This window comes from Thalassophryne amazonica, chromosome 6 (genome assembly GCF_902500255.1).
Source record: "Thalassophryne amazonica chromosome 6, fThaAma1.1, whole genome shotgun sequence".
In the NCBI taxonomy this organism is placed as follows: Eukaryota; Metazoa; Chordata; class Actinopteri; order Batrachoidiformes; family Batrachoididae; genus Thalassophryne; species Thalassophryne amazonica.
This window is the reverse complement of record NC_047108.1, coordinates 21,998,422-22,021,550: the sequence shown is the minus strand read 5'-3', so window position 1 is coordinate 22,021,550 and position 23,129 is coordinate 21,998,422. Positions and strand designations below refer to the sequence as shown.

The 23,129-nt window shown below is 46.6% G+C and overlaps 1 protein-coding gene across 1 annotated transcript in view; it reads left to right on the top strand.

Annotated features, from left to right (window-relative positions):
* Positions 1–23,129, top strand: part of LOC117511426 (IQ motif and SEC7 domain-containing protein 2-like) — a 149,320-nt gene that overhangs the window by 70,355 nt on the left and 55,836 nt on the right. The window contains 1 exon segment of the mRNA XM_034171454.1: positions 6,958–7,057. Coding sequence (XP_034027345.1) covers positions 6,958–7,057 — 100 coding nt within the window.

Below are 23,129 nucleotides of genomic sequence, written 5' to 3'. Positions count from 1 at the left end.
TCATTATTATCAGGTTGTCCTAAAAGTTCCCTAAAAAGCCTTCAGTTAATTCAAATGCTGCAGCTAGAGTACTGACGGGGACTAGAAGGAGAGAGCATATCTCACCTATATTGGCCTCTCTTCATTGGCTTCCTGTTAATTCTAGAATAGAATTTAAAATTCTTCTTCTTACTTATAAGGTTTTGAATAATCAGGTCCCATCTTATCTTAGGGACCTCGTAGTACCATATCACCCCAATAGAGCGCTTCGCTCTCAGACTGCAGGCTTACTTGTAGTTCCTAGGGTTTGTAAGAGTAGAATGGGAGGCAGAGCCTTCAGCTTTCAGGCTCCTCTCCTGTGGAACCAGCTCCCAATTCAGATCAGGGAGACAGACACCCTCTCTACTTTTAAGATTAGGCTTAAAACTTTCCTTTTTGCTAAAGCTTATAGTTAGGGCTGGATCAGGTGACCCTGAACCATCCCTTAGTTATGCTGCTATAGACGTAGACTGCTGGGGGGTTCCCATGATGCACTGTTTCTTTCTCTTTTTGCTCTGTATGCACCACTCTGCATTTAATCATTAGTGATCGATCTCTGCTCCCCTCCACAGCATGTCTTTTTCCTGGTTCTCTCCCTCAGCCCCAACCAGTCCCAGCAGAAGACTGCCCCTCCCTGAGCCTGGTTCTGCTGGAGGTTTCTTCCTGTTAAAAGGGAGTTTTTCCTTCCCACTGTAGCCAAGTGCTTGCTCACAGGGGGTCGTTTTGACCGTTGGGGTTTTACATAATTATTGTATGGTCTTGCCTTACAATATAAAGCGCCTTGGGGCAACTGTTTGTTGTGATTTGGCGCTATATAAAAAAAATTGATTGATTGATTGATTGATAGAATAGCATCATGCCACGTGAGGTGGAATACTTCTAGTTTTTCCCTATGGTATTTTTGTTCTAGACCTCTTATGTAGTCTTATGTTTGAGGTCATGCAAGTAATCATTGAAACAAGGCGACTGTGTTTTTTGGGGGGGCGTGGTTTTAATAAAGGTGAAGGAATCATGTTGAGTGCAGTTTCGAGCGCAGAGTTTAAACTAGCCACAAACTGTCTACTGATTGGGCATTTTCCAAAAGTGATGCTAAGATATCAGGCAGTCTGGCTCCAAGTTAGGTTGAAGTTGAAGAGTTGATGTGTCGCTGCAACTGATTGATTGATTGATTGATTGATTGATTGATTGATTGATTGATTGATTGATTGATTGATTGATTGAAAGTTTGATTTCGGACATATAAAACAAACAGAGAAGAAACAACAACAAACACAGAAAGCAACAAATCCCCCCCCAAAAAATAAACAAGAGGACAATGTCAACATAATGTGTCCAAAACGGAGTAGAAAGAAGCATATGATTATTCAATCCTACCCCGTGTCCTATCGAAGTACGTTTCTTAATCATCTGTTGATTTTAAAATACAGTTTTAAACAAATTTACAACTAGATGTATGGAAAGACCTACAAACATCTCATGATTATACATATTTAAATATGTGCATATTTACAAACAAAAAAGAAAACAATAAATAAATAAATGTAAAGGTCCTGTCCCACCTTGACTTAGCCGGCATATGCTGAATGTATTAAAAATGCTGGCATACGCTGGCGTATGTCTAATAAATTAATGCAGCTGTCATTTGTGTAAAAAAAAAAGGCATTAGCAAAGCTGAAAAGTCTGTTAAATTGTGATTCAGGTTGACAACCGTGTGATATACCTGGCGTCAAAATGCATAGAAAACTGCCATTTACTGGTGACCGGTTATATCAGTGTTGTCGACCTGAATCACCTGGTTCACACGACAGGATTTTAAAATTATCTGTAGGTTTCCAAAACCTGAGAGACCACACACGTGGAGATAAAAAAAATCATAGATCTGACAGGTTTGGTCATACAGTGTGTGGTGTGCAGCCACACGCTAAAAACAACACACGACACATGAACAGATTTCACACACAAACATTCCCAGGTCAGACAGGAAATCTCGCAAAATCTCTTGAAATTAAACGTGACTTCAGAGTAAACAAACGGAGATAGTTTGTGGACTATATACAACAGAGGGAAAAAAAACAATACACAAAGAAAAAGAAAAGGCATTCTTTCAAAGGAGTGGAGACAGGGTGACCACCAGACCTTTGGGTAAGCCATTTTGATTTTAGATTTTACTCCATGCGTCTGCCATCTCTCTTTCTGATTGGCTGCACGTCACATTCAGCAGGCTGCATGCTCGTTTGTGGTTGGAGGACACCACACACGATGCGATATCGGGCCATGACAAGCCAACATATTGAACATCCCCGATTTGCGATAGGAGCGCTCTTGACGTTCTTCCAAGCAGATCAGAGCGCTCTTAACACACCACACACGGCAGGAATATCTGATAAGATTATCTTTAGCATCATCACGATTGTTGGGGCATCCCTAAGATTGTCAGAAGGGGACGATCGGATCCGATATCGGCCTAAGTATCTTGCCATGTGAACCAGGCTTAACAGATCCGTTGTTATGACACTGCACGGAGCAGCTGATTGATCCATTGTTATGACACCGCATGGAGCGACTAACTGATCGGATGTTATGACGCCTCACAGAGCAACTGATTGATACGTTGTTATGACACCGCACAGAGCGACTAACCAATCAGATGTTATGATGCCTCATGGAGTGACTGATTGATCCGTTGTTATGACACTGCACGGAGTGACTAACCGATTGGACGATATGACACCGCATGGAGCGACTGATTGATCTGTTGTTATGACACTGCACGGAGTGACTAACCGATCGGATGTTATGACACCACACTGAGCGACTGATTGATGAGTTGTGATGACACCACACTACAAAGTTCAATGACCAAAATACCAAAATACTGGTCGTAATGAACATGTTTTCACTATTATTTGATTTCTTTGTGGGATTGACATTGTTATTCAAGCATTCAAAAGGCTATTCCTGTCACCACACAACTCCAATCACACACAAGAAATTTTTTGACAGATCTTGTTATTTAAAGAAACCGTGTCACCCTAACCGAATAGCATCCTGACGTCATCACGCATGCGCTTAGACGCTGTCTAGCGGGATCTTGAAAATCCTCCATTACAATTTAACAGACTTTTCAGCTTTACAAATGCCTTTTTTTTTACAAATGAAAAAAAAATTACATATTTTACAAAAGGACATTTATTTGTAAACACCAACACACATTACATTGATTCACTTGCGTTAGTTTTTACATAGAATGAATTAGTCAACCAGTCAGTATGAGCGGAGGCTAAGTTTACCCATAATCTCTTTGGGCATCTGTGTGTTAATGTTCAAATCTTCAGAATTAGTGCATTATTTTAAAATTAACAGATATGTGTTATATATCACCCCTTCCATAGACACCTAGGCAGGTGGGCCAGGCCTTGTGATCAGCACAAGGCCTGGTGGGAATCCCAGACATCACTTCGTCTAGGGACTCATAGAACTGGTCTTTTGCCTCTGGGTTGGAGTAGAGTGTATGCATTGACGATGGTGGCTGGGCCTGAAGATGTTGAAAGCTGGAGGGCAAGGATTCTCTCGCTACCAGTTGACGGTGGCTCAATGTATGTGACCAGGGTATTTTTCACAGAAAAACCAACCCCATGCTGACAGGATTTGTCCAAGGACTTCCCTTGCCAAAAGAAGGTGTAAGTTGCATCCTTGATGGTACCACTGTCTGCCAGTCGAGTTTACTGGAGGCAGGCAATGTCAACATTTAATTCCCTGTCAATTACGTCAGTTTGCTGCAGATCAGCAGAGAGGCCAGGGCATATGGTGAACAGAACAACAGCTGGAATCTTCTTTCTTCTTTTGTTGTTGTTGCCTGGTGCAGAATTTGTGGCCTGCCTTTCGAGGTTTACTTCACGCACACAGTGGAGCAAGAAGGCCATGGTGAGACAGCACCTTACTGGTTGGGGGCTGCCCAGCTTGAGGCAGGTGGTAGCTGTCTAATGAGATGCGATGATCTCTCCCACCATCACAAGTGACCCCTGGTGTTCGTTTCCTTTGCAAAACAGATGAACGTATAACCGGTAAACTGCTACTTCTCGTGTTGTGCTGGCATCTTGCAATGATGCAGGAGTGTCCTTTCCAGTGGAGCTACAAAGCCTGGACAGGCTAATATGGAAAATCCACTGTTTCCAGTGCAGCAGGTCCCCCCTCTCCACACTGTCACTGTGGTCCAAAGGAAAGGCAGAAGCCAATGCAGGTTGGCAATGGCAGCAGGAGTTGCTGAGAAAGTGTTGAAGTTCAGCAACAGACTACCACTGGGACTCTGACTCCGGAGTGTTCTTCGAGGTTTACTCCTGAAAGCCTTGTCCAAGACTGGATATAGCCGCAAGGCAGCGGAGGTTTGAGATCAGAATTTTCTTCTCCTAGATGAACTGCCTTCCTAGGCTGGCAAGTTCCATCTATCCGAAGCAACTGGTTTTAAGGCACCAGAGACCCGCCTTCACTTCTCCCATCAGTAGAAGCAGTTCCACCAGGCTTAGAGGCTAAAGCATGGTTTACACATAGACGGTTTTGTCGGCGGGTAGTACGTAGACCGAAGTTCACGGTAGTTCCGGCTGTTTTCGCGGTGGAAAGGGGCGGAGCATTTCGCCGGCGTTTTGACCACAGTACTAGCCGCAAATACGCGGATAAAACGGCGCTAAATCTGCCGAATAAAGCGGCATTTTGACGCCGTAGCATCCGGCACACGTCAGGCAACAAGGGTTATACCCAGTTCTATCCTTTACAATCGCAGGTTAAGATGCGTGTGAGAATGGCGGTGTTCTGCTGCCACCGATAATGCCCTGTGTACCGGTGGATTTATCCAGGCAAATCCTGCATTACTCCAGGAACTTTTGCATATAGGCACCGCCCCCAGAGTATAATAGGCTGAAGAGCAGGAATAGATGCCTGTCATTGCAGAGGGAGGGAGATCATACTCAGCCTTTTCTTCTCTTTCCTTTTCCCCTCCTCAATGTGTTGCTCCGTCTCCACCACAGGGCTATCCTCTGCTTCTGAACCAGACCTCTTGGTAAGTCCTTGCCGCTGCCAATTTTCCTTTAGGAAGCATACTGGAGCTTCTCTACAAAAATATCTGGAGCTGGCCGCGAGTGAGAGGCCTGCATGCAGAGCGCTAGCGTTTTTATATCGACCGCCGCCTATCGGCTGTTTGGAACGCCGCCGTTTTGTCTGCTTCTGTTGCCGGTTAAAACGCCCTTGAGGACGCCGATGTGGGCTCTATCGCCGTTTTACACACCATTGGTTAGGGTTACAACGCCGGCTGCCAATTACGGCGGTGTAAACTGTGGCACTACAGGAAGGGTCACGATGAAACCGCGATTAAAAAGTATCAAACGCCGTTGTTCGCGTTGTCTCCGTCGTCACACAAATTCTCTGGGAGCACTCCCGGGATTATTCGACATGTTGAATAATTTTTTTCGAGGATTCCTGGTAAAGCCGGAACTAAGCCACGCCCCCTACTGCCGGCGTTAACTACAGCGTGTGATCCTTAAGACGGCCAAAAACTCTTCTGGGATGCTTCCGGGAGCTCTTACCGTCTATGTGTAAATGGGGCTTAAGCCATACAAGCAAGCATACAAGCTGGTTGCCACAGGCTATTTGAGATCCACGCCATATGGGAGGACTTTTTAGGTAGTGGGAGCTTGTCCCTACTACCACTCCCGGCTGTAACAACCTTGGAACACGATTGTTATAATGGGATACAAAATGCAAAACAGGTTGTTATAAAGGGATATAAAAAGCAAAATATGCACTGTGCACAATTTTTCCAATCACAGCCAAAGAAGCATATAACTTTTTCTGGGTCGTCTTGATGCCTTGGTGGCTTTCCTCACTCTTGCACAGTAACTCAGTTTTTGAGAAGTGTCTCCTTTATGCATACTTGTCATACAGTGTTATACTGTTTTTATTTCTTCATAACCGATGTAAATGAACTCCAAGACATATTCAGTGACTTGGAAATTTTCATGTATCCATTCCCTGACTTGTCTGAAGAAAACTGGCCATAAAACTGATTATTTACAGGTATTAGACCAAACCATTCCATTAGTTATGCAACCTATCATCTTGTCTTTTATATTTTAAATTAATTTATATCAAGTTGTGGAGATTTAAGGAAATTAATTTAAGAAATGTATTTATTTATTTTGTATTTTTTGTATTTGAAATGACAAACAAATTCAAATGTGTGAAATACCAAGTGTTCCAATACTTTTGGAAGGCACTGTATATGTCTTGAAACTAGGAAAATCAATCTGCTAAATGCAGCTCTCTCTGTTGGCAGTGGAAATGTAACATCATCTGTCCATCAAAGCCCCAAATCCATATGAGACTGATGATTACCTGATTTTGCCAATGGACAACTACTCAGTTTGCAGTGTCTATCATGGTGTGATTACATCTAAAGTTTTGTGCTTGTTCAAAATTTTGAGTGGACATCAGCCTGAGAGCTTCCTCTGTGATTGCAGTTTATGGTTTTGTCCTCTACTTGTACGTTACCTTGCCAGTGGCTGTTCAATAGATGTTAGTTTTAAGTATGCTCGATCTATTCCTCTTCTGTGTACATCTGGAAGCACTGCCCAGCCGAATTTTGTGGTTGTCTACTCATTTCATCAGAGTCCCAAATCCACTGGAGACTCACGGAATACGCGATTTTTGCTACCAAATTATTTCAATCCATTACTTATTAGTTAAATCAATCCATAACAGTGTGACCAATACCTTACAATATTTAACCAATCACTTAATTGTCATAAAATTAGCCAATCCTCTCCTTCATCTCTGTTGTTTCCTTTGTCTCTGTTCTATCTTTGTATCCACCAATCAGGAGCAACTTGATTGCAATCCCTGTTTTGTCCTTCTCTGAATCTTCACCTGCCTTCCTCTCCTTATCCTCAGATAACCAAGATCTTCCAGAAGAAGAAGACTTCAGTGACGTATAGTTTCAGACAATCATTTCCTCTGGTGGACATGCAGGTGCACAACTTCCAAAATGCCTGTGAGTACTGCATCCATTCATTCATTCAATCTATCTGTCTGTCCTTGTGAAGTTGGATGAGTGAAACACATCTGTCAATCCTTGAGAACTGCTATTACCAGGGGGACCATTACTACATATAAATAGCGAGAGCGAGAGAGAGAGAGAGAGAGAGAGAGAGAGAGAGAGAGAGAGAGAGAGAGAGAGAGAGAGAGAGAGAGAGAGAGAGAGAGATGTGGACAAATATCAGTTTCTTTATTTCAGGCAAAATGAGTGAGAACAGACTCATGGCCAGTAACATAACTGTCTTACATTTAAACAGTACACTCATTGTTCTTATGCTGCTCTGTGCACTGACCTCATTTTGTGCTTTCACATTTCTGTCGACTTCTGCACGGCATAAATAATATGTCCAGCATGTAATCACTGCTGCTGCTGTCTGATCTAAGTGTGATGTACATCCTCGCACTGTGTTCGTGCACACACACGAGCGTGCATGAAGCTGTCGCCACGGGATCGTTCATGTCTGTCCAACCGTGTGTCCCTCCTGACAGCAGGTGGAATTATTCACTGTTCGCAAATTGTTTTTTATGCTCTTTTTCATCCGGTTTTTGCTTCTTTCGCTAAACTTTTTGTTATGGATGAAGGGGCCCTCAGCAAGGTGGTCCATGGGCCGCTGTGTTAGCTTCAGCCAGGGCATCTCATCGTCAGTCCAGCACCATGGGGTGCGTATCTGTCATATACAGGAGGTCTTATCAGTGCCTCAGACAGCGAGAAAAAGAGCAGAATCAGTGAGCCAGAAATAACTGTACCTAAGGTATGAGTTCACCAACAATAAATCAACAGGGAAGCAGAGAGAATACTAAGGTGGTCACCCACAGCTAGAACTGTGCTTCACTAATAGACCCAAAAATTAGAGGTAGTGAGGCTGAGACCTGTTCCGTTGCTAATAAGATGAGTTAAAAGGATAGGACGCGTAGTACAGTAGTATGCCAGTATTCTAACCATAGGGAGAATAGATGTGTCTTTAGTCTGCATTTAAATGTTTCTATAGAATCTGACTGTTTTACCTGTGCAGGAAGATCATTCCACAACACATCTGCATGATAAGAGAAGGCTCTTTGGCCTTCCAGTGTTTTATTAACCTTAGGGACACAAAGAAGTCCTGCAACGTGAGAATGCAAACCCCGGGCGGGTACATAGGGTGTAATTAGGTCAGCTAGGTAGGGAGGTCCTAGTCCGTGAATAATTTTATGTTAGCAACAGAACCGTAAAATCAGACTTCACAGAGACAGGAAGCCACTGAAGGGAGGCCAAAATCGGTGTAATGTGGTCAAACTTTCTGCTTCTTGTGTATAGTTTGGCAGCAGCATTTTGAACCAGTTGGAGATCCCTAATTCTGGACTGTGGTAAACCAGAAAATAGGACATTGTAGTCGTCCAGTCTAGAAGAGACAAATGCATGGATCAGAGTCTCAGCATCAGCCACAGACAGGATGGGATGAATCTTCGCTATGTTACGAAGGTGGAACAAAGCAGTCCTACTGATTTCTCTGAGGTGTAGGTCAAAGGACACAGCTAACAATAGGATCTAAAGTCACCCCAAGGTGATGCATGATCACTGGTGGGGACAGGTTTCAGCCGGGAGACATGGAACACTGGGTGGATCTGAGGTGAACATGGTAGCCTGAGCCTGACTGCTGCAGGGTTGACGACCTTGTCAATACGAAATGATCCCAAGTATCATGGTGTCAGTTTATGGGCTTACGTGTGGAGGGGCACATCTCTGGCCGAGAGACACACCTCCTGGCCCTGATACTGGGGGGCCAGCATTCAGTGCCGGTCTTCACAGTAGATGGCCCAATCCCTTGTCCAAAGCAGAGCAGAATGGGTGGTCCTCCACACCCTCCTAGACTACCGTAGATGGTCTTGAATGGATGCCATTGACAATTTACTCTCTTGATCCAGAAACAGTGGGGGTTGATAACCCAGAGAACACTCAAAATGAGACAATCCAGTAGCTGAACTTTCCTGGGAGCTATGAGCATATTCCACCCATGGCAGCTGACTGCTCCAGGAGGTTGGGTTGGAGGACATGATACACCGGAGGGTGGATTCCAGTTCCTGGTTGGCCTGTTCCACCTGACCGTTGGACTGTGGATGATATCCGGATGAGAGACTGTCTGAGGCCCCTAGAGATGAGCAGAAGTTCTTCCACACCTGTGAGGTGAATTGTGGTCCTCAAGTCAACATCATAATTCCACTCAGTGGGAGTCAGACACCGAGAGAAAAAAAGCACAGGGGTGCAGATGTTGATCGCCCTCACCACGGTGGGAAAGGATGGTCCCGATCCCAATGTCAGAGTTATCAACCTGCACAATGAACTGATGATCCATGTCGGGCTGGATGCATTGGTAAACCATCGTTTAAAAGATTTAAAGGCACTATCGGCCTTAGAGGACCACTGAAAAGGGGTGTTGGTGGAGGTGAGTTTATGTAAGGGAGCAGTGATCTGACTGAACTTATGGAGAAACCTACAGTAGAATGTTGGGAAAGTGTAGTGACACGGACCCACAACAGGGGGTGTAAATGAACGGACAATGGAAGGAGTCAAATTATAACACTTTACTGGTGTGAATGTCACAACCAAACGCAGCAGAATCAGAATGTGCAACAGTCAATTAATAAAAGGTGTCGTGTGGGCAGGCTCGACGATAGGAGACGCCCGTCTGGAAACGAACCGGAACCACACGATTTCCACCGCCACCTGAACCCGAGGAATACTGGAGCCGCCAAGTCCCAGAGTCCCCAGGTGGCCACCTTCCCGGCGTGTCGGATCTGGTACTGCTGGCAGAAAGCAAAAGACAGTCAAAGGGTGGGTGTGTGAACACCCAGTAACACTGGTGGGAATGCCACCTCCACCTCTCACTCAGCGCGTTGCAGCGGTCTCAGCTGAAAAGGAGCGCCGTCTTGCACAGCCTCCTCAAAAACGACCGGTTCTCCTGCAAACACTCACAATAATAGATTTATCGATCTCACAAAAGGGGCTGAGAGTATTACCTCCAGATGAAGATGATATCTCGGCAGTTTGGTGGAGGTGTCTTCCTGCTTTTATACCAGATGTGTTGATTAGTGACAGCTGTCACGGATGATGGGTGACAGCTGTCACCACGGCTTGTTCCTGAGGCGGCAGCGCCCTCTCATGCCTGAAGCCCGCACTTCAGGCAGGGCGCCTTCTGGTGGTGGGCCAGCAGTACCTCCTCTTCTGGCAGCCCACACAACAGTAGAAATTGGCAAACCCTAAGAACTCATCCCCCTCCTTAATTCTGATCAAATGGTAGGGATTTCATAAATCAAGCTTAGTAAATATGGAAGCCCCATTTAAGGAATTAAACGTGGAATCTAAAAGTGGCAGCACAAATTTGTTGTGAATGGTGATGCCATTTAATCCACGGAAATCAATACGGGGCATAATGTTCCGTACGTTTGCAGATGAAAAAGGAACTAGCAACTAGGGTAGAGGATGAGGGTCAAATGAGTCCTGCGGCCAGGGAGTCTTGAATATAGTGCTCCATTGATTCACTCTCCAGGACGACAAGTTGTATAAGTGGGTGGAGGGAAGGTACACACCCGGAAACAAATCAATGGAGTAATCATAAGGTCTGCGTGGAGGTATTGAAAGCTCCCGACTCTTATGAAACACCTCGCAGAGGTAATGACACTGTTTGGGAATGGCTGACAGGTCCAGTGGGGTAACATCAGACTCCCTGCACTGGGGATAGGAGGCACGGACGAGCTAAGGCACCTGAGGTAGCAAGCTTCGCTGTACCAGGTCATGGCCCCAGTCAGCCAATCTATGTCCAGACTGTGCAGGGAAAGCCAAGGGTGCCCTAACACCAGTGACAGGGAGGAAGAGTAAACAATGAATTGAATAGATTCACGGTGATTGCCTGAAATGATCGAAGTGACGAGAATGCAGTCCCATCTAATACTTTCACCGAAATCGACGTGCGGAGTGCCTCCACCAGGATGTGAGCCTTAGTGACTAAGATTAGATTTGATTAGATTAGATAGAACTTTATTAATCCCTTGGGAAGACTCCCTCAGGAAAACTGAGGAAATTAAGATGTGATTGGGCAGCCGGTGCTTGGAATTATAAATCGTAGTTTGTCTTCCGGGGTGGTTCCGGCAAAATTTAAGCATGCAGTTGTCCAGCCTTTGCTTTAAAAAACCCAGCCTTGATCACACAGTGTTGGCTAATTATAGGCCCATTTCTAAACTGCCATTTTTGTCTAAGGTTTTAGGAAAAAATTGTTTATTGCCAATTAAGCAATTTTTGAATGAAAATGGGATTCTGGAAGAGTTTCAATCAGGTTTTAAGCCATTTCATAGCACAGAGTCTGCATTAGTTAAGGTTTTTAATGACATTCTTCTCGCATTTGACGCTGGGAACTGTGTTGTCTTGGTTTTGCTAGATTTAATGATTGGTTTTGATATAGCTGATCACAGTCTTTTATTATCTCAACTACATCACTTGGTGGGCATTGGTGGTACTGTGCTCGAGTGGTTCCGGTCCTATTTGAGACAGGACATTTTCTGTGAATTTCGGTGGCTTCGAAACGTCCGTAGTCCCGTTGTCCTGCGGTGTTCCACAGGGCTCAATTCTGGGGCCTTTGCATTTTTCTCTATATTTATTGCCTCTGGGGACTATTTTTTAGAAGACATGGGATTTTATTTATTGCCAAATTTATTTGCCTGTGGCTCAGAGGGATGGTCAGTTGTTGAAATGCCTCCTGGCACGTTTAGAGGATATTAAAGCCTGGCTTGCCTTGAATTTCCTAAGTTTTAATGAAAAGAAAACAGAGGTGGTGGTTTTTGGACCGTGTAGTCTTTGTGAGCCCTGCTCTGTTGATTTGGGATCTCTGGAAGCATATTTTAAACCGGTTATTCTTAATCTTGGTTTTAAGACGGATGGCGATCTTAAAATAGTCAAATTGCAGTACTGGTGAAATCTGGTTTTTATCATTTGAGGCATTTGGCAACAGTGAAACCTTTTCTTTTGGGGCAACATTTTGAGATGATTATTCACATTTTTGTGTCATGTCATGTGGATTACTGTGGGAGTAAATCAGTTGCTTCTCTCCTGTCTGCAGTTGGTCCAGAATGATGCAGCGTGGCTTTTGACAGGGGCTTGGAGCAAAGAGAATATGACTCCTGTCCTGGCTGCACTTCACTGGTTGCCAGTTCATTTTAGGGTTCATTTTAAAATTATTATGTTTGTTTTTAAGTCCCTCCATGGTTTTTAAGTCCCTCTGGGCTTCTTCAGCCTTATGTACCTAGTCGGTCTCTCAGGTTGGCTGATCAGCTCTTCCTACAAGTGCCTAGATTGAAACGAAAACTCAGGGGGGACAGGGCTTTTTCTGTTGTTGCTCCCAAACTCTTTATAAGCCTTTTGGCTTCCACCACTCCCTTGCACTTTATTTATATTGTAGTTTTTCTCTCTCCCTCTCTCTTTGGTTGTTTTATGTACACTCAACAAAAATATAAATGCAACACTTTTGGTTTTGCTCCCATTTTGTATGAAATGAACTCAAAGATCTAAAACTTTTTCCACATACACAATATCACCACGTTGGAGACGTGTTCTCTTCACGGATGAATCCCGGTTCACACTGTTCAGTGCAGATGGCAGACAGCGTGTGTGGCATCGTGTGGGTGAGCGGTTTTCTGATGTCAGTGTTGTGGATCGAGTGGCCCATGGTGGTGGTGGGGTTATGGTATGGGCAGGAGTCTGTTACGGACGAAGAACACAGGTGCATTTTATTGATGCCATTTTGAATGCACAGAGATACCGTGACGAGATCCTGAGGCCCATTGTTGTGCCATACATCCAAGAACATCACCTCATGTTGCAGCAGGATAATGCACGGCCCCATGTTGCAAGGATCTGTACACAATTCTTGGAAGCTGAAAATGTCCCAGTTCTTGCATGGCTGGCATACTCACTGGACATGTCACCCATTGAGCATGTTTGGGATGCTCTGGACCGGCGTATACGACAGTGTGTACCAGTTCCTGCCAATATCCAGCAACTTCGCACAGCCATTGAAGAGGAGTGGACCAACATTCCACAGGCCACAATTGACAACCTGATCAACTCTATGCAAAGGAGATGTGTTGCACTGCATGAGGCAAATGGTGGTCACACCAGATACTGACTGGTATTCCCCCCCCAATAAAACAAAACTGCACCTTTCAGAGTGGCCTTTTATTGTGGATGGTCTAAGGCACACCTGTGCACTAATCATGGTGTCTAATCAGCATCTTGATATGGCACACCTGTGAGGTGGGATGGATTATCTCAGCAAAAGAGAAGTGCTCACTATCACAGATTTAGACTAGTTTGTGAACAATGTTTGAGGGAAATGGTGATATTGTGTATGTGGAAAAAGTTTTAGATCTTTGAGTTCATCTCATAGGAAATGAGAGCAAAACCAAAAGTGTTGCGTTTATATTTTTGTTGAGTGTATATACATTATTTTATGTGTTTATGAGTTTGTTTAAAAATGTATCTTTTTTCTTTGGGTTTTGACACCAACAAGGCTTATTTTGATAATTTTTTAATTGCATTTTAGTGGTTATTTTTATTTTATTGTGTTTTAATTTGTATTATGTTTGTAGTGTATAGCACCTTGTGTCAGCACTGGCTGTTTTAAGGTGCTTTATAAATAACGTTGTTATGGTATGGTATGGTATGGTATGGTATGGTATGGTATGGTATGATCGATGAAATTGGCGTTGGTACCAGAATCCACCAGGGCCTGAGATTGCACAGACTGGTCTCTGAACAGTATAGTAGCTGGGATTTGGGTGCGCGGAGTGCGATCCCCCATGAGGTGTGCATGGTTCACCAATAGCCCAGGGTCTGTCGCAGGATGTGCCCACAGTGCAATAAAGTCACTCCCTGGAATCTAACCTGTGCGTTTGTTCTTCATGTGTAAGATGAGCTCTGCCAAGCTGCATAGGCTCCTCGACAGGGGTTGCCATAGGTCTGGGAGTGTGCTGCCGGTGGATCATGAAAAAGGCAGTGCAGGACCTGGAGGGAGCTGAGGGGAAGACATGCGTTCCACCCTTCGGCCTCTCTCCCGCTGTCTTTCTCTCAAATAATTATCTATCTTGATATCAAGTGAAATGAGCATGTCCAAGGAGTCAGGATTGTCCAGGATCACCAGTTAGTTCATTTTTAAGAGTTTCAGACAGACTGTTAACAAATGTATTGCGCAGTGCAGCAGCATTCCAGCCGGACTCCGCAACGAGTACCTGGCGCTGCACTGAATATGCCACCACACTGGGGGTCTCCTGTTGAAGGGGTAACAACCCCTTGGAGATCGCCTGCCCCCACATCGGATGATCAAAAACCATCCGGAACTTCTGTTCAAAAGCTGCGTAGGATGCTAAAATGGGCGACTGCTGTCCCCATAGATCCATAGCCCAGGCCAGGGCTTCGCCATGGAGGTGTTTAACAAGGTAAGCTATTTCATGTGAGTCTAACATGTACATGCAAGGTCTCTGAGAAAAAACTGAAGAAGAATCCTAACCCTAACACTAAAGAAGAGAAGGGGCACATGAATCAACTGAACCAGAGTAGATTCATTTGATTCATGGGGTGGCAGATAATGGTTCTTGGGAGTGCTGAGTGGAAGCAGCTGTCCCTACATAGGAGGGGTTGTGGATGTAGCGGTCAGTGCTGTGGTGGTGACTAAGAAGGTTGATAAATGTTCATTTAGAGCAGAGAGCATAACTAGGATACCTGAGAGGCTAGTGCTTACTGTTGTTCGGCTAAAGTTGAGAGTCACTGCCATTGTTGACCTAACAAGGTTTCCTGCAAGCTGAGGGCCTTGTAGGTCGGACCTGCTCCCACTGGGTCCATGTGGTGGCCAGAAACTCCTGTTGCGGTGAAGACCAAAGAACAAGGTTTGGACTCAAAATGCAGGAAGCCAAAATGAGAAATAATCAAATAACAATTTTATTGTGCAAAAATAAATAAATGATAAATGTACAAATCTAAGGGGTGATACACTGGCAGAGGGAGACGCCGACTGGATCAGAATGATGAACGGAAGAGTTCTCAAACCAGATGGCAGTAGTACACAGAACCAGGACCGGGCAGCCATGTTGGAGCTGACAGGAAGCAAGAATGCTGATGACACAAGAAAAAGGAGTGAGTAAATCCAGGCAGCATGGAGTCAAAAGTTGCAAAGAGGCCACTGTGCGATAAATCTAAGGACCCCTTCACACATAACACGAATGAGGCTGAACGGCGCACAGAGGACTGGAGTGGCACTTGTAAAAAGTCGAAGCCACACTCGAGCGCCTCATACAGCAGCCGGCACAACCATTTAACCACAGCACATGCTCTCCAAATTCACATCACACTCATGCTGGAAACCCAATCAAACAGCGTCAAGATGAGGTTGTACTGCTATCTGACCATCCATCCATCCATCCATCCATCCATTTTCTTCCGCTTTATCCGGAGTCGGGTCGCGGGGGCAGCAGCTCAAGCAAAGCCGCCCAGACCTCCCGATCCACACACACCTCCCCCAGCTCCTCCGGGGAAACCCCAAGGTGTTCCCAAGCCAGCCGAGAGATGTAATCCTTCCAGCGTGTCCTGGGTCTTCCCTGGGGCCTCCTTCCAATGGGACGTGCCCGGAACACCTCTCCAGCGAGGCGTCCAGGGGGCATCCGGAAAAGATGCCCGAGCCACCTCAACTGACTCCTTTCGACGTGGAGGAGCAGCGGCTCGACTCCGAGCTCCTCCCGAGTGACCGAGCTCCTCACCCTATCTCTAAGGGAGTGCCCAGCCACCCTGCGGAGGAAACTCATCTCCACCGACACTCCACCAACCTGAAGAGGGAAAAGCACCTTTTTCCGGTCAAGAACCATGGCCTCGGATTTGGAGGTGCTGATTTTCATCCCAGACGCCTCACACTTGGCTGCAAACCGCCCCAGTGCACGCTGAAGGTCCTGATTTGATGAAGCCAACAGAACCACATCGTCCGCAAACAGCAGAGATGAGATTCTGTGGTTCCCAAACCAGACCCCCTCTACACCCTGGCTGCGCCTAGAAATTCTGTCCATAAAAATAATGAACAGAACCGGTGACAAAGGGCAGCCCTGGCGGAGGCCAACGTGCACTGGAAACAGGTTTGACTTACTACCGGCAATGCAAACCAAGCTCCTGCTGCGGTCGTACAGGGACCGGATAGCCCTTAGCAAAGGACCCCAGACCCTGTACTCCCGGAGCACTCCCCACAGGGTGCCCAGAGGGACACGGTCGAATGCCTTCTCCAGATCCACAAAACACATGTGGACTGGTTGGGCGAACTCCCATGAACCCTCGAGCACCCGATGGAGCGTGTAGAGCTGGTCCAGTGTGCTGCAACCAGGATGAAAACCACACTGCTCTTCCTGAATCCGAGGTTCGACCATCGGTCGAATTCTCCTCTCCAGTACTCTGGAATAGACCTTACTGGGGAGGCTGAGGAGTGTGATCCCCCTATATTTGGAACACACCCTCCAGTCCCCCTTCTTAAAGAGAGGGACCACCACCCCGGTCTGTCAATCCAGAGGCACTGTCCCCGATCGCCACGCGATGTTGCAGAGGCGTGTCAGCCAAGACAGTCCCACAACATCCAGAGACTTAAGGTACTCAGGACGGATTTCATCCACTCCAGGAGCCTTGCCACCGAGGAGCTTTCCAACCACCTCGGTGACTTCTGCCTGGGTAATGGATGAGTCCGCCTCTGGGTCCCCAGTCTCTGCCTCCTCTTCGGAAGACGTGACGATGGGATTGAGGAGATCCTCAAAGTACTCCTTCCACCGCCCAACAACATCCCCAGTCAGAGTCAACAGCTCCCCACCCGCACCGTAAACAGTGCCGGTGGAGAGCTGCTTCCGCCTCCTGAGGCGTCGGACGGTTTGCCAGAATGTCTTCGAGGCCGACCGATAGTCCTCTTCCATAGCCTCCCGAAACTCCTCCCAAACCCGAGTTTTTGCCTCTGCGACTGCACGGGCTGTGGCATGCTTGGCCTGCCAATACCTGTCAGCTGCCTCTGGGGTCCCACCTACCAACAAAGATAAGTAGGACTCCTTCTTCAGCTTCACGGCATCCCTTACTTCCGGTGTCCACCACTGGGTTCGGGAATTGCCGCCGCGACAGGCACCAGAGACCTTGCGACCACAGCTACGAGCGGCCGCATCAGCAATGGAGGTGGAGAACATGGTCCACTCGGACTCCATGTCTCCAACCTCCCCCGGGAGAAGGGAGGCATGGGAGAAGCTCTCCCGGAGGTGGGAGTTGAAGACCTCCCTGACAGAGGGTTCCGCCAGTCGTTCCCAGCAGACCCTCATGATACGTTTGGGCCTGCCAGGTCTGACCGGCTTCCTCCCCTCCCAGCGGATCCAACTCACCACCAGGTGGTGATCGGTCGACAGCTCTGTCTCTCTCTTTACTCTAGTGTCCGACACACGTGGCCGAAGGTCAGATGATACGACTACAAAGTCGATCATCGACCTCCGGCTCAGGGTGTCCTGGTGCCACGTGCACTTATGGACACCCTTGTGCTCGAACATGGTGTTCATGATGGACAAACTGTGACTAGCACAGAAGTCCAACAACTGAACACCTCCCAGTGACTCCAGGAAGGTCGGGTACTCTGCACTGCTGCTCGGCCCGTAGGCCAAGACAATGGTGAGAGACCTGTCCCCGACCCGAAGGCGTACGGACGCGACCCTCTCGTTCACCGGAGTGAACTCCAACACATGGCGACTGAGCTGGGGAGCAATAAGCAATGCAACCCCAGCTCTCTGCCTCTCCCTGTGGGCAACGCCAGAAAAATGAAGCGTCCAGCCCCTCTCCAGGAGTTGGGTACCAGAGCCCATGCTGTGTGTGGAGGTGAGCCCGACTATCTCTAGTCGGTATCTCTCAACCTCCCGCACAAGCTCAGGCTCCTTGCCCCCCAGTGAGGTGACATTCCACATCCCAACAGCCAGGGGCTGTGAGCATGGACCGGGCTGCCGGGCCACCCGCCCTCGTCCGCCACCCAATCCTCTCTGCACCCGACCCCCATGGCCCCCTCTGCAGGTGGTGAACCCACAGGAGGGACTATCTGACCATGGTTGCAATATTCATACAGCATGTCATACGTAGGTCAGACCATTCGGACCACAGTCAAGGGGCTGCAGGAAATGATAGGCCATGTCAAACCCGGGCCAAATGTCGCGATCAAGCCTGCCTTCACACCAGCGGCCAAATGAGGCCAAATGGCAGACAAATGCCCATTTGGCCCACACTCAGCCACAGTCAAGGTGCCACCCACAAACTTCCAACAGCAGTTGCAGGGCACTTAGAAAATGTGGGCCCATTCGCATGGCCAGAATGCCATTGTCGAGGTGCGGTTGAGGTGGCGACAGCTCAAAGGGTGGTCAGTGTGGCGTGTCTGCCCCCCGAGGACCAAGAATGAAGCGCGAGTGTGTCTTGTACCTCCCCAACCAACACTGTCAAGGCACAGCTGAGGTCCAAGCTGCCGAAAGCTCAAGCGGCAGCTGGAGTGCAATGTAATCACTTTCCAGCGCAGTGCGCACACCTGGACAGGCTGTCATGTCCATGATGACCTGTCATTTCATAGATACACTGTCATTCTCTCCCATGGGTTACACAACGTATTTCAAGCCTCATGTTCATGGCAACACACAGCAGTGTGTGGGACGTGTGCTGACGTGGTTGTTTCTTAATGTGTCTTTAGTGTTTTTTGATTATTTATTTTTATCAACTTTTTAAGTGTTTGTGGGGGACAATGGCGGCAGGGACTCACCCCAGTTTGGTGGAAATTCTCTTGTTTTTTGCATTTTTATGCCAAGTTGGGGGTGTGGGAAACCCATCCAGTACAGCCATGATTTCTTACTCCTGCTCTGTGATTCAGAGGTCAGCATTGTAGATTCTTCGGCAGCTGTCCCCACAGAGAGCTACCGGCTGAACCCACCCACAGGGAACTGGAGCCGGGTGTCTGGGCAGAGGCATACGAGGAAAAGAGGAAGACGCGGCAGACTGCGCAAGAGGCTGAATCAGCAGGGCCACCGTCGGATCCCCCTGCCAACTGTCATCCTAGCAAATGTTCATTCGCTCCGCAATAAAGTGGATGAGCTTCAGGGCAACATCAAATATCTGGCTGACTACAGGGATGCCTGTCTTTTGACCCTGACATAGATGTTGCTTAAATAGCAGGACCCTCTGTCAGATCTGGAGATTGACAGTTTTGGAGCTCCCTGTTGCCTTGACAAAGACCCCGCAGTATGTCACTCGGCGGGGTGGTAGGGGTGTCTCTTTGTCAATAAAAACTGGTGTAAGATGGTGATTTTCATGGAGACACTGTGCACTACAGACATTGACCTATTGTCTGTATCACTTTGACTCTTTTATCTGCCCAGAGAATTCCCACAATTATTTATTACTGTGGTTTATATCGACCCGAAATCTAATGCCAAAGTAGCCACCCAGGCTATGCTAAAAACAGTGCAGTGGCTTCAGGCATTAGCACCGGACGCGCCACACATTATACTGGGCGATTTTAACCACTGCAACCCTTCAAAGTCCTTATGCAGCTTTTATCAAAATGTGACATGTCCTACTTGAAAAGCCCCGACCTTTGTTTTGGATCCCTGAAAGGTGCATATAAGTCTTTTAGCAGGGCTCCATTGGGCATGTTGGACCACAGTGTGGTTCATTTACTTCTGTAATACAAATCTGTCCTGAAGAGGAAAGCCAGAGAGACATTTAGTTTGGGTTTAGTCAGAGGAATCATTCCTCTGGCTTCAGGACTGTTTCCATTATACAGACTAGAATTTATTCAAAGAAGTTTGTGTGGATCTTGGCAAACTAACTGAAGTGGTCTTTTCCTATGTCTCTTTTTGTGAGGCCTCCATCATTCCTCGGAAGGAAATTTCCTTCTACCGAAATAGCAAGCTGTGGGTGACAAAAAGTGTCAAGAATATAATTAATCAAAGAAACATTTGTTTCTTACAGGGTGATGCTGTACAACAGAGACAGCTTAAAAAACAGCTCAGAAAGGAGCTCAAACCTGCCAAGTGCAGGTACAAGGACAAGGTGGAGAGCACGCTCGATGCGGGCCGCTCTTGCCCGGCTTGGGAGGGGGGTGAAATCCATGATGGGGATGCAATCCAAAAAGGGTCAAATCTCCCTGAATGGAAAGTCTTATCTGGTGCTTGCAATGAACTGAACAGTTTTTTATAATTGTTTAAATGTCTATGATTTTAGTGATGAACTGTCAGTTTTTAGAAATATTGACTCTTCTCAGAGCAATATCGGTGTTTGTAGGAACAAAGTTTGTGAACTCCTCTGTGGCGTCAAGGACAGGAAAAGTCCTAGCCTTGATGGCATTGGAGGTCGTGTGCTGTCCAATTGGCAGACATTTTTAGTTTCATCTTTTTAACGTCCCTCCAGCTTCACAGGGTCCCCTCTCTCTGGAAAGACTCCATTATCGTTTATGTACCCAAGTCTGCATCTCCCAAATCCTCAAATGACTTCAGACCTGTTGCATTAACCTCCCTAGTTATGAAGTCATTTGAAAAAATTATGAAGGAGTCCATTCTGACCTGTGTCCAGGATAAGCTGGATCCTCTGCAGTTCACTTACAGTTCAGGCAGCGGAGTTGAAGATGCGGTGGGCAGCCTGCTGAATTTGGTTTTAACTCACCTTGAGGGAGCCAGTTCCTTTGCTCATCTTTTATTTACTAATTTTTCATCTGCTTTTAATTGCATTCAGCCACACATTTTAGCAGGAAGACTACAGGACTCCTAAAATGTCAATCCTGGTCTTATAGCCTGGCTGATTGACCTTTTAACGGCTGAGAGTAAATGGTGTTCTGTCAGATGCTCTCATCTCCTCCACTAGATCACCCCAGGGTTGTGTCCTCTCACCTTTATTATTTGTTTTATATACTAATGAATGCCGCAGCCAACATGCAGGGCGTCATACTGTTAAATCTGTGGATGACTCAGATACCGTGTCCCTGCTGAGTGGTGATGCCCCTGATCATGGACCAGTGGTGAGGGAATTCACAGACTGGTGTAAAGCTTCCTTCTTGCATATTAATGTTGAAAAAACAAAAGAGATGTTTATTGCCTTTCAAAGGAATCCTCCGGACGTCCCTCCTGTCAGGATGGACATTCAAGCAGTGGAGCAGGTCAGCAGTTATAAATACCTTGGTGTTCACCTTGATGACAAACTGTCCTTTGCTGTTCATGTAGATGCTCTGTGTAAGAAGGTTCACCAGCATCTTTATTTTTTGAGGAAGCTGTGAAGTTTTAATGTTAACAGTTCTTTTATGCAAATGTTTTATTGAGTCTCTTTTAACCTTTTATTTGTTGGTTCGGCTCCCTCACTCTTAAGAACAAGAACAGACTACAAGGCATTGTGAGACTATGTGGGGAAAATTGCAGGGACTAACCTGAATGACTTGGTAGCCTGACACCAAACCAGGTTGGCAACTAAGGCCCATTTAATTATCACAGACCAGAACCATCCCTTGGCTCACTGGTTTCAGTTACTTATGCTGGGGCACAGGTATGCCGCGCCAAAGTGCAGAACCAACAGGTATACGTTTTCCATTGTCCCTGCTGCCATTTCCCTGTTAAGTAAGTTCCCTGTTAAATAAGTGATCTGTCTTGTCTTTTCTCTGTGTTTATTACTGTCATTGTTGTCTGTATGATTGTGGCAGTGACTGTCTCATTGCTGGCTCCACAAACATTTCCCCACAGGGATATTAGAGTGCCGCATGGCTGATAAGTGTTCAACATCTCTCGGTTGTCCATCACAGATGACGATGACACCATGCAGGCTCATTCAGGCAGGTTGAGATGGTGCGGGCTACACACAGGGCACTGGAGAGCAGAACTGGGTGGGGCCGGAGGCTCAGTGTTGGGTTTGTGTCGATGGGCCAGTCGCTCGTTGGCAGCCTGGTCATAGGCCTCATCAAAGCATGTAGCTGCAGCATTGCAGGTAAAATACCAGGTGTTTTGGTCAGCTGCTAGGTGCTCTAAGCTCTCAGGAGGAATTGCCCATTTTTTGAGTGTAGATTGAATGTGGTCCTTGAATCTCTTTTTCTGCCACCCACAGAGTGGCTGCCTTTGGTAAGCTGCCATACAAAACTTTGCAAGGCAATCAGTTGGCAGGCATCCTGAGTACATGGCCTGCCCTTCTTAACTACAGACCTGTGGCACTTACCCCTATTGTGTCTAAGTGCTTTGAGAGGCTGGTGATGAAGCATAAAAATCTGTCCTTCCCCCCAACCTGGACCAGCTTATGACTACAGGGCAAACAGGTCCACAGAGAATGCTATCATCACGGCTGTCCACACAGCTCTAACACACCTTGACAACATAGGAACAAGTGTGAGAATGCTTTTTATAGATTACAACTCTGCATTCAACACTATTGTACCCAGTAGGTTAGTCAGAAAGCTCCTCAACCTAGGTCTCAGTAATACTTTATGCCCATGGATTAAGGACTTCCTGTCTAACCACCCACATTTTGACATGCCGTTGGTACAGCACCCAGGCCTCGCAGCCATAAAGTAGGGTGGACACGATGAATGCATTATACACAGCGATCTTGGTATGAACAGCTCTGTTTGAAAAAACACACTCCTTAAGCTGACCGAAAGCTGAAGAGGCCAGGTGAATACAATGCTGAATCTCATCCATGAGATCACAGTTGGAGGTAAGGATGGAACCTAGATAGGTGAAGCTCTCAACATTCTTGAGCTGGGCATCACTGATGCAAAAGCATGGTTCAGCTGCTGCAGGAACACGAGGTAGAACCTCAGTCTTTGTGGAGTTGACAACAAGGCCGGCACAATGATAGGTCTCTGTGATAACGTCAAGGGACTTCTGCAAGCCAGTAGCTGAATGGTTTGGGAGGGCTGCATCATCTGTGTACTGTAGATCAAAAATCAGCTCTGAAGATAACAGCCTATTCACCTGACAGCAGTGGAGGTTGAAGAGGCTTTCATACA